The sequence below is a fragment of the Pinus tabuliformis genome, chromosome 3_2, assembly GCF_031772625.1.
Source record: "Pinus tabuliformis cultivar Carrire ecotype Pingquan chromosome 3_2, CPIR1, whole genome shotgun sequence".
Lineage (NCBI taxonomy): Eukaryota > Viridiplantae > Streptophyta > Pinopsida > Pinales > Pinaceae > Pinus > Pinus tabuliformis.
Window position 1 is genome coordinate 480273923 of NC_142302.1, and position 12832 is coordinate 480286754.

Genomic DNA, 12832 nt, shown 5'->3' on the forward strand with positions numbered 1-12832 from the left:
AATATGATGTGATGGATGGTAGATGATATCCATAAAGTGCCATAAATGGGGTCATTTTCGTTGTAGTATGGAAGGAAGTGTTATACCACCATTCAGCCAGAGGCGACCATTTGACCCATTATGTCTGTTTATTAGATACAAAGAAACAAAGATATCCTTCCAAACATTTGTTTACTATCTCAGTTTGCCCATCGGATTGAGGATGATAAGATGAGCTATGAGCTAACTGAGTACCGAGACAAGAAAATAATTCTGTCCAAAAATTTCCAGTGAAAATGGGATCTCTATCGCTTACAATAATCTTTGGGTTTCCATGTAGCTTTTGAATTGTTTCCATAAATGCAGTAGAAACTATACTAGCTTTAAATGGATGTGATAATGCAAAAAAGTGTGCATACTTGGTAAGTCTATCAACTACTACCATGATGACACTCTTTCCTTCGGACTTGGGTAAACCTGTGATAAAATCCATTGAAACCTCATCCCAACGTTGGCTTGGAATGGATAAAGGTTGTAATAGACCTGGGGTCGTAATTGTTTCAACTTTATTTTGTTGGAAAACCAAACATTTCGCCACAAACTTTTGAATATACGATTTAAGGCCATCCCAAAAATTCCTTCTTAACCCTGTGGTAAGTTTTTAAAAATCTTGAGTGCCCTCTTAAGGGAGAAGTGTGCAATTCCATAAGAATATTTTGTTTGAGTTTAGAATTCTTACATAGGTATAAGCGATCTTTGTACCATAATGAATCATTTTTCCAGCTAAATGTATCAGATGTATTGGGATCTTGTTGTAAATTTCGAATGAGTGCCCACACTTCTTCGTCATTCTTCCATTCCTCCCTTGCTTCGTTTATCCAATCCGGTTGGGTAATAGAAATGGCGCACAACAACGCTTCCACATCCTCATCCTTTCTTAAGAGTGCATCTACCACAACATTTTGCTTCCCTTTTTTGTAGATGATTTCAAAGTCATAACCCAACATCTTTGGGACCCATTTTTGTTGCTCTTCAGAGGATAATATTTGTTCTAAAAAGTATTTAAGACTATCATGATCCTTTTTTACCTTGAAGTGTCTTCCCATTAGGCAGGGTCGCCATTTCTTAAGTGCATGTAGTATTGCCAACATTTTCTTCTCGTAAATAGCTTTTAGTAAATACTTTCCTTTGATTGGATGACTTTCGAAAGCAATGGGTCTTTCATCTTGCATTAAAACAACACCAATTCCATTTCTTGAAGCATCACATTCCACAATAAAGTTTTTTGTGAAGTCCAGTGTAGCTAAGACCGGTGCTTGGCACATTGCCTCTTTAAGATGTTTGAAGGCCTTTGTTGCTTCTGGAGTCCATGAAAATGCATCTTTCTTCAATAATGTTGTTAGAGGCGCTGCTATTCTCCCATAATTCTTAACAAACTTGCGATAATACCCTGTCAACCCGAGAAATCCTCATAGATGCTTTATGGATGTGGGGATTTTCCATTCCTTAATGGCTTTAATTTTGCTAGGGTGTACCTTAACACCTTCATGAGATACAGTATGACCCAGATATTCCACCTCTTGTACTCCAAAGAAACATTTGGAGCTTTTTGCATATAATTGTTTCTCCTCCAATAGTTTGAGCACCCTCTCAACATGTTCAACATGATCCTTCCAAGACTTGCTGTAGATTAGTATATCATCAAAAAATACTAACACAAATTTTCTAAGGAAGGGTTTGAAAATGGAATTCATCAAACCTTGAAATGTAGAAGGTGCATTGGTAAGGCCAAAAGGCATGACCAAAAATTCATAATGACCCTCATGAGTTCTAAATGTTGTTTTCAGAATGTCTTCAGTCTTCATTCTAATTTGATGATATCCTGAACGAAGATCCAACTTGGTGAAGTAAATTGATCCATGTAATTCATCCAATAATTCATCAATGACAGGAATGGGAAATTTATCTTTAATAGTGAGCTTGATGAGCTCCCTATAATCCAGAGACATGCACCATGATCCATCCTTCTTGTGCACCAATACTACTGGAGTAGAGAAAGAACTTTGACTAGGTTGAATTATACCAGCCTCTAGCATTTCTGCAACCATACATTCAAATTCACTCTTTTGGGAATAGGGATATCTGTACGGCCTGATGTTTGGAGGAACACTTCTTGGAATCAAATGAATAGCATGATCATAATCACGAATAGGTGGAAGACCTTTGGGAGTCTCAAATACCTTGGAATGATTGTCCAAGACTTTTTGGGAATCTGGTGAAATAGATGATTTGAATGTGGGAACCTCTAGTGAACATAATTGTGCAATTACACCTCGTTGTTCCTTCTTTAGAAGCTTTGTCATACCGTTAGAGCTAATTATCTTTCCCGGTTTCCCTGCAATACCCCTTAATTCAACTTCCTTTCCTTCCGCACAAAATTTCATGAAAAGTTCTTGAAAATTAAAAGTTATTGTACCCAAGGATTGTAGCCATTGGACTCCTAGTACAACATTAGCACCACCCATTGGAATGGAAAGCATTGGGATATTCAATACATATTCTCCCATGGATAGCTTGATATTATGGCACTTTCTAGAGCAATTTATGGTTCCTCCACTTGCAACCATCACTTGACACTCTGGTGCTAGATATAGGAAGCAATTCAATTCCTTTTCTATCTTACAATGAATAAAATTATGGGTGCTTCCCGAATCGATCAACACTATTACTTTTTTCTTCTTGATATGTCCTTCTATCTTGATAGTTTGAGGAGTGGTAATTCCATCCAATGCATTACAAGATATGGTCGGATTCATTTCTTCTTTATCTAGGGTTTGTTACTGGAGTATATCCTCTTCTTTTGACATTTCTTGTTCATTTTATTCCTCCTCTTCACAATCTATATAGAATAATTTCTTCTTAGCACACTTATGACCTTCAGTGTATTTGTTATCACAACTATAACAAAGTCCTTTTGCTCTTTTTTCTTCCAATTGTTATGGTGTCAACCTTGTAGGTTGTGGAAAGCTAGGGGAAACAACACTTCCATCTTTATAGTTGTGAGTGTGTTGAAGCCCCGAAAATCAGGTCTACAACAAGGGGGATACCCACCCGGTCTGGACCTTGGTTAGCAGCTCCTTTTCCGTTTGGTATAGTGGGCCCGACTGGGGATATGGGACCAGTTTCCCAATTTATGTGTGTGTGTGTGGAGAATTGATATTTCTTTTCTAATGGTTTCTAAACGGAATGCCTTTACTCTAACTCTAATCTAATAACATGCAATTGTATTCTAATAAACAGAAACATGTAATTCTACACTAAGCCGGGTGTAATCCTTCCGTTATGTGATCTAAAATGATTTCAAATAACAATTGGTAATAAATATCATTCAACTATTATGAGAAAAGAATTCAATAGATATGAACCACTTCGTATAAAAAGTTAGACGAAACAGTTGCGAAAAACATATCGCATAATAAGCTACTCATATATTAAGCATAAATAAATAGCTATCACCGTACAGAAGTGCCAAATGATAACTCAAGCATTTACGCATCAATATATAAACAACTAAACATAAATATTACTTTAACACAAAGGCAGAAATAGTTAAGAGATAAAAATACCATTTGTAACTAGTCCTACTCATGCGCTTCAAGTGATAATGATTTATCTCTCCTTAATCCAACATCCACTAAGAGTACAGAGGTGCAACATCATTTGTAGATATTAAAAGCAGATATCAGTAAATCATGTTCCATTCATTCATCAAAACCTCCTCAGAGGGTACAAAAGTGCATGTTCTAGGGATAAGTTTTTGACAAATTTAAGGACCCTTCTCTAAATGCATGAGAAGGGTTTAAATACTACTAACTAAATTTAAAAATAACTTATTACAAAAATGTAGGATATGGTTTAAATGACCGTCCTCATTTTAGAAAAAATAAAGCAAAATTAATACTATATTGAATCTAAAATTAAAAATACTAACTAACTATTCCTATATCTGCTCCTTGAAATCGCACGCGTTCAACATTTGTTTGAGAAGAGTCGGCTGGCCGACTTCCGATTTTAGTTGTGCTGCGAAAATGGAATCGGCAAGAGCTGGCACCATCTTCTCGGCAGAATTGATGATACACTTGAGAGTCATGCACTGGCTGTGTGGTTTTACCAAGTATGCCGAGTAAGAATCCCAATTCAACTTAGTTAATCTTTTGATTGATTCTGCCTTTTCTTGAGCCTTCTGTCTCTAGTCTGTTTGCAGTTGCTGTACTTTCGGTAGATACCTTGGAGTCGTTTCTGATATCAGATTTTCCCTGTGCAAATTTTCATTTATGTAGTCAATAACACTGTTTGCTGTTGTGGCTGCTTCTTCTGTTGCTTGCTTTGCTTTCCTGATTTGTGCATCCCATTTGTTAAAGAGCATTTCTTTGTGATTGTCATTGATTATTGGTGCGCCTGCTCTTTTCCCCTCCTCTGTTTCTTGCCAAGCCAAATATTCAGTAACTCGTTTATCAATTAAATCATAATCATGTCGTGAGTCGATGACTTGATTAGTGATTTTATCGCTTATTTCGCAATAAGAGTTCCACTGTGATATTTTTTTTGGCACAATGCTTCCTGTTGCTGCAGTAGTTGATCATTTAAGGAAATGGATTCTGTAATGAATTCTGTGAGTTTAGGATCATCCTTGTGCACCTCTTGCATATCCTGTAACTATTTTTCTCTTTCAACCAAACTGCTCTGGTAGCCTATCTGCATTTGTTGGAAGTCTTGCTGTAATCTTTCAAGCTGTTTCTGTGCTTCGTTGTTGGTGTTGGCTTGTTGCAGCTGTTGCTGCAAAACTTGTATTTGATCTTCCTTCTCTTTCAGTAGTTGTTGTACCTCAGATGCTTTATCAATGGTTGCAGAGGCATATGCTCCTGCGATCTGAGACAATTTGGTGAGATTTTCAGTGGGATTTGCCATAGGATGTCTAATTGCTCTGCATCATGAGAGAGCATGTTTTCCAATTTTCTTCTTTTTTTTGTCTTCTCACTATTGCCTTGTGTTGTGGACTATAAAATACATCAAGAGGAGGAATTTCCTCTATTTTGAGCATAAGTTCAGAGGATGGGGTAATGGAAATATGTTCCATGTCTGAGACATTGCTAATTGTTCCTGTGACCATACCTTTTGTTGCCTGTACATCACTCACAGGTGTCTTTGTGCTTTGTCCCTCAATATTGATTATATCATTGAATGTCTCCCATTCTTTGTCTAGCTCGGTTCTGACTGATGGTGGCTGGATGATGAGAGGGGGAGGATCTAGCTGTGAAGAGGTCAAAACTTGTTGCTGTGGAAGTTCTTTTGACTGGGTTGTATCCTTTACTGTCCCTTCGCTTTTATCATGGTCACTTTTGGATCTTTTAGAATGTTCAGATGTTTCTTTCCCGGACTTAGATTTAGATCTATCTGTGCTTGAACTTCTACTGAGACTGATACTCGAAGTTGGTTCCCTTACGGGTTCCAAGCGTAGTTTTTCCAAGGGGATACTAGCTAACCTCCTTTCCCTGTATATCTTGAACTCTTGAAATTCTGCTAGAGGGAATTGCATTTGGGCCGAATGCAGAATTTCTTCAAGTGTGCTTTTCTGTTGGAATATGTCATCAAAAAGATCATCTTCTCCAGAAAACACCTTTATTTTGAGTGCAGTAGTGAAATTCTTAGCAATATCATAAGGGTTGAACGGTCTTCCTAGAAATTTGAACAATTGTAGACATGTTATGTTGTTTACTTCTTTGAATGCATGGCCTACATCAAATAGTGAAAAGGCCCCACAGGCCACAGGAAATTATGGCTAAATAGCCTTCTTTTTGTCTTTCAAATCTTTAGTTAAACCTCCTTCTTTGCAGGTTTGATAAGAAATTTCTTGTGCCATGAGTTTATCAGGAACATATAAAGGTAAGACATGAGGAGAAGCGAGGCTTTCGAATACCCTGACATATGTAAACAGTTCTTCTCCGAACCATCTCACGACAGGGAGTATATCTACCTCTGCTTCAGGAGAAAATCTTGGAGCATCTTTATCATATAACACTTTGTACATGGGCAGCATGATTCCATGACAAATCTTGTAGAAATGCGGAGTGAACTTAGAGTCCCACAATTCTTTATGATAGATATGAATGGGTAAGGGGTCTTGAGTCATCCATTTCCAACCCATCAAAGGAAACTTGGAAACATAACAGATCGCATCCATCACATACGCAGATAAGTAGAAAGGGGGATAAATTCTCTAAGAAATAGTTCTTTTAGACCAGTAATTTACAATGGTCATGACTAAGTTATCAGACAATATTTTAGCCCAATCCACAATAGTAGCATTAGTGGCGGCATCCAATAATGGTAGCCATTCAGGTGAAAATTTGTTAATTTCTGACTTTCCAAAAAGTCTACATAGCATGGCAGCAGCAAAGCAATACGGGGAGGTGAGAGAACCAGTACTATACATACCATGTTTATCTTTTTTTAGAGGTTCGTCCCTCCTCGACCAGTCTTTGGTGCATTCTACCAGGTCTTGATTTTCTTTTGCAAACTTCTCCATTTGTTATAAGTCGCCTGTGGCTCTGGTAAATGATACATGAGCCTCAAATCTTGTGAAGCGAATGAGCAAATGAGTCCTTGACCCTGAGTCTTAAACTGTCTATTTTTGATATCAGCGCTATCCAATATCCATTTAACCATGTCCGTGTATGGAAGAATTTTGGGCCTCGCCGCTATTCGGTGTAAGAGCGAACAAGCTAGCTCTGTAATGGATGCCTCAGAAGAACCATGTGAGCCTACAGTAGCCGCAACTTCCATCACTCTGGGATTCTCTTCCTCAAGTAGACTATACATGCCTTCCCAAGTAGCAATACCAGTGTCTCTATTACAGGCAATGTCTGTATACAAGGGCGCCATTTCTTTGTCTTCGGAACTTGGAGCTTTGCCTTTCTTTCCCATAATGTCCTGAATACTGCTTTGTATATTTCTTTGTTCTCTGTTCCTGCAGTTTACAAGTGAAGTGAGAATAATGATAAGTAAAGGTGACAGGAAAGTTTTAAATGTTGAAGACTTATAAAATACACCACCTTATGTGAAATGACTTTTCGATAAGCAAAAAACCATATTCCATTAATGACTGGCAACTAACTCATTAATTAGCATTAAAGCGCATAACCAGGTCTCGGTTTATGGAAAATACTTTTTCGAACCACGAGCCGAAAGATCTATGATGAAGCTATTTTGTGATTTGCTTCGCAATATCGTAGATCGCAACATTGCAAGATCGCTATATCGCAATATTGCTGGATCGCAGCATGTGTCAATCATTCGTTAATCTGATTTCCGTGAAATGCGATTTGCGATATGCGCCATCGCATATCGGCAGTTTGAGGTTTTTCAGCGTAAGTGATTTTTGAGGCATGCGATGCGATAAATGTTTTTTAAATGCATAGCTTCGCATCGCGATCTCGCAATCTTAGACTCTTGCTTGTAAGGAGGTATCCATTATCTCTTTTGCGATGCGATATTTCTTAAGACGTGATTTTATCCTACCTTACCATAAAACTTAAGCTTTTTAGACTTTTCAAGGATATTTTTCTAAGCTTATGACGGTAAGTTTTATTAAAAAGGAAATACAAGAACTAATTAATTTTTAAATTTTTGACTACAACTCCCCACTTATTTAGTATTAGTAATAACACCAAATAAGAAGGGGGGTTGTTGCTGGCCACAACAGAGTGGTAGGCTTCCTGGTTGCCATAATTTTGCTTTCCATTTTTCTTGCTAACATGAATGCCTTCTCCAATGAATCAGGTTCCCAAAGGCGAACCTCATGTTGGATATTATCCTTTAAAGTCCCTATGAACACATCAATCCTATGCTCCTCTGGAATATCTTTTACCCTTATGTTCAATTTTTGGAAGTCCTCAATGTGTTCCATCATTGAACCCTTTTGTTTGAGATTTATGAATTGGCTAAAAAAGGTATTGCTTTTTGTATCCTCATAATGTGCTATCATTTCTTCCGTAAAAATTGCCCAAGTGACAATTTGTTTACGAGAGCAAAGCCATTGATACCATACAAACTAATTTGGTTCCAAATACAAAGTTGCAATACGTACCTTTTGTGTGTTTTGCATGTTATGGAGATTGAAAAATTGCTCCATCTATAGTATCTATGTTCCAGGACCCTTGGCATCAAACTTCCTCATATCTATTTTTGGAACATGGTGGGTCTTCAATCCAACATTAGAGTCTATGAAATCATGATTAACATTTCTTTTGTTCTCATCATGAGTTTCCTTTACTACCCTTTCACCATCAGTGACCATTTCTTGTAGCAACTTATTTAAATTTATCTTCAATTCTTCCATATTATCATCCATGTCATTCATCTTAGCGTCAATCCCATTCATCTTAGCTTCCATGCCATCCATCTTAGCTTCTATGCCTTTTTTTAAACCATTCATTTTAGCTTCTACGTCTTTCTTTAAACCATCCATCTTAGTTTCTGTTACTTTTTGTGCGAGTGAAATTTGTTGCACTTGGTCTCGTAATTTTGATATATCATGTTGTATTTCTTCCTCTTCTTCATGAGTCATGCTAGAGCTTTCAGGTTGCTTACTAGGTGTTTCCATTTTCTTTATTTGGGGCATCAATTACCGATAATTATGCTTCACTATGCTCTTTGAATTCCTTCAAACTAATTTTTCAAACCAAGCTTATGCAAAAATTTAAAAAAAAACTACACACCTTTTTTCACTTTGTAGGAGCTTGATATTGAATTTGATGTATCTCTGTAATTTTGGATCTCCCAGGTCTGAAATTGCTTCATGTGGTAATCCTCTAAGTAAAGTCTGATCAAGATTGGATTCTCCAATGAAGAGTTATGCCAAATCTCCCACAATGCCCTAAGTATAGACTAGTTCAGTAGAGCGCACTTGTACAACGCGCCACGGGTCAGTATTTCACCCTTAGGTTCTAAAAATTATATCCAAAAAAACTACAGTTCGTCATCTTTCTATAACTTCTTACGAAAATTCAATCTGATGCTCAGAGTGAAAGTTATGACAATTTTCCCAAGGTGACCTGTTTGGAATGTAATTCGGGGGTCTGCAAAAACCCTAACTTCCTCAGATTATATCTCCGAAAATATAGCACGACAGGATCTGAAATTCGAACAGGAGGTTCAACGCGATTGCTTCTCAAATGGGTTTTTTTTAGCTTCTAAAATGTCGCAGAAAAAAAAGTTATAGCGAAAATGCCACGATGACTTGTTTGGAGCAGCGAAACCTTAGAATCCAAAGCTCTGATACCAAATGTTAGGAAACCAGCTCACAAAAAGATAGAAAATATGGATGAACGCCTTAGAAATAAGCCTCTTCGAGGAGACAACCTCCTTTACATTACACAAATGAACAATTCTTCGATGATACAAATGACTAAACCTCCCTTCTATATATAGGAGTCTAAGGGGCCACAATATAATCAAGTCGACATAACAATAATAACATAAGGGCACAAAAATAACAATAGTTGGTTTCTTTGGGGCATACTAATAACACTATGGGGACAATAGGGGCACAATAATAACAATAAGGGATATAATGACAATAGGAATGGGGGAGTCACTAGTATTATAGGGGCCTAACATACATTGGTTGCTTTAAATGCAGTCGCATGTACACGTTAGTTCACTTTGTTGAAGTAGCGTATATAGATTTTTTTGGGAAATAAAATTATAGATCTGATAACACTGATTCTCCCCCCTCTCAGTATTATTTCTAACATTTCATTCATCTCTTGACCCATGGTGTAAAGAATGTCCCTCCCCTACCGTTCGACTATCCGATTTTTTTTATTGAACTATTCGTCATTGTTATTGCCAATTGAAATGATTTCTCCCCTGCTTAAGACAAGGAAGGAAGCCAGCCCCATTAAGTTCATCGTTGTAAGGTCCTTTCATTTCTTTCAGGTCAATACTTCGCTTGTCCTGATTAAACCTTCTGGCTTTTTTTAGCTAATATGGGGAATTATTTTGATGGCTTTTTTCTCGCATTAGTTGAAATTGCCTTTATTTTATAGGGGTTTGAACATGATTTTAGTAAGTCAAGTAAAGTAAAATAGGGATTTTGTTTGGCTAGTTACTTTCTCCCATATTTTGGATGTTTTTACAGGCATGGTCTGTACGTTTTCCATGACAAGTAACTAGCTTAATAACATGGGAACTAAGAAGCCTACTTGTAAATGAATTTAACAGAGGAAAAAATTGTGTTTATTGCTCTAGAAACCACAACATGTTCATACCATTTAGCCATTATTCTAGAAACAACAACAAAATATGAGCATACCAGTTAGATTAAAACTTTTTTTTGTGCTCCAGTTAGTTGATTCACCACCCACTATCTGCAATTGAATCAAGGTTCAATTAGTTTCCATTAGTTTCGAGTTAGTTGATTTGGTGCCCATTGTCTGCAATTGAATCAAGGTTCAATTAGTTTCCATTAGTTTCCAGTTATTTGATTCGCTGCCCACTGTCTGCAATTGAATCAAGATTCAATTAGTTTCAAGCACAAAAAAGAAGTAATTGTATGCACAGTGACACTAATCTTTGTCAAAATTATGCATATGAGCAAGGCTGAAAGGAAGCACGGGGCCCACTGTTTGCAATTGAATCAAGGTTCAATTAGTTTCCAGTGAGTTGATTCGCTGCCCACTGTTTGCAATTGAATCAAGATTCAATTAGTTTCAAGCACAAAAGAGAATTCAATGTGTGCACAGTGACACTAATCTCTGTCAAAATTATGCATATGAGCAAGACTGAAAGGAAGCATGGGGGATATGAAAGGAAGAAGGAATATGCGCAAAGCCAGATGTCATTGGTGACCCACAACTCGATGTCACTAGTGAGCAATTGTCACTAGTCACCAATAGCCAAATGCCACAAAAGGCAACAAGGAGGAGTTACTTGGTAATCCTAGCAAGTAATGCTAGTCTCGGTGATTTGAGCAAGCGAAAACGATTGAAGCGGTGAATGGCTATTGATCTGATCCATATCATTGCTAAACTATAGATGATACAAACTTACTTTACTTTATAATTTAAATACAAAATCTGCACACCATCTATTATATTATAGAACACATATTTATAACGAACACATATTTATAACTAGTATTACATATTGGTATTATAAGCACATAAGAAAAATTCACAAGAGATTGAATACAAATCGTCATTCTTTTTCCAAAACATTTAATACCAGTGAACTAATGCTAGCAGTAGTTTGCAGTTTCCAAATATGAACGACCCATACAAACTATTGTATACATTAACAACCCATACAAACTATTGTATACATTAACATGAACCACCCATACAAACTATTATCCAAGGTTTTGGCCTCCCCACCTAGGGGAAAAGCCAAATTAGATGATAGTTTAACTCTATTGGTTCCTCATAAATTAATACAAAATTTTTATAGGCTCCAATAGTCTGGGCAGGTAAAAACTTCGGGTTACCTGTGATAAGGATTAATGCTATCGAAACATTTCCAATTACTATAGTCCAGTCCCCTGGCGGCAGGGACTAATAAGGAGAAACTCGTACAAAGTTATATCAGGAACTAGCTTTTCCCTAACTTTAGACCAGTTTGGAGCTAATTTCTTATAATTAACAGGAATTGATTTATGATGTCTATATTGTTAGTTATAGTTGATGAAAAGAATAATTGATCCGCAAAATTGCGCCAAATTTAATGGAAACACAGAATAAGACGAGTTAATAAATAGCGTTAAAGGAAAAGACCAGAAAAATTATGCAGGCGTACGTGTTGAAAATATCGAGTAATCAGCGAAAATAAACTTCCACGTTTCGTACGCCGAAACAATACTCGTCTTCTTCAAACACATTTCACCACCCACTTCAACTCTACTCTACTAGTCTTCTTGATTTCTTCCTCGGCTGAACTCATTATTTGTCCTCTTTTTCTCTTTACTAACAATCCTTGTACCTTCATAGAATTCTACACAGTAATCAGTGAGGCGACACTCAGCTAAGTTACTGTAATTCCAATGGGATCCGAAACGTTCATAGAGGTGCTGTTATCAATATTAATTCCACCTCTTGGAGTTTTTCTCAGATATGGTCTTGGGGTACGTTATTTTTTTATTTTAATTTTCTGGCTTTAGCTCTTTTTTGATGCATCTATAGCACTAAACATTATTTGGGTCACTGTGGAATTGCAGGTGCAATTTTGGATAGATTTGCTCTTAACAATCTTGGGTTTCATCCCTGGTGTTGTATACGCCATTTATGTGCTTGTAATATAAACTGCTCCATTAATGCTTCTTCTACAGGTATTCATGTAAAATTTATTGGGTGTCAGAGATAAATACCCAATCTGTAATGTAATGCATGTTCTGTTAGAAACAAACTATATCTGATTCTATGAAGAGAACTACCATTATTCTTAATTAGATCTTATTTAATTGACTTTGTAGTGTTTATTTGTATTTATCTTAATTAGATTCCTTGGATGTGGACTGTTCAGCTACTGGAATAAGTTAATGAATTAATGTGTAAGTTAATTTTATTTTGTTGAGAAGCACCTCAGACCATAGGGAAGAGTGATGTTGGAAAATCAATCCATGTTCTTATCTCCTGTTTGTGGTAATGCGTAAATATAATGTTTATGCAAAACAAAATATTGTATTGAAAGCATTTTCTGATGTATATTCTGTATATAAATTTTGTTGCGAAGGTTTATAATGGGATCCCGAGGCCAAGGCTTCATTGCACATATATGTGAGGCTTCCCAAAGAGTTTAA

The 12832-nt window shown here is 36.7% G+C and overlaps 1 protein-coding gene across 1 annotated transcript; it reads left to right on the plus strand.

Annotated features, from left to right (window-relative positions):
- The first annotated feature begins 11980 nt into the window (after window positions 1–11980).
- On the plus strand, window positions 11981–12355 carry LOC149181381 (low temperature-induced protein lt101.2-like). Its single transcript, XM_089418319.1, has 2 exons — window positions 11981–12157; window positions 12251–12355. Exons 1-2 carry the CDS (start codon window positions 12077–12079, stop codon window positions 12332–12334), a joined length of 165 nt encoding a protein of 54 aa, XP_089274445.1. The 5' UTR covers window positions 11981–12076; the 3' UTR covers window positions 12335–12355.
- The last annotated feature ends 477 nt before the right edge of the window (window positions 12356–12832 follow it).

What these genes read in the sequence shown, in the direction of transcription:
- LOC149181381 (XM_089418319.1), top strand. Translation starts at nt 12,077, where the DNA reads ATGGGATCCGAAACGTTCATAGAGGTGCTGTTATCAATATTAATTCCA. An exon ending in TTCTCAGATATGGTCTTGGG is followed by an intron (nt 12,158 to 12,250) that starts GTACGTTATTTT and finishes GTGGAATTGCAG; the next exon opens with GTGCAATTTTGGATAGATTT.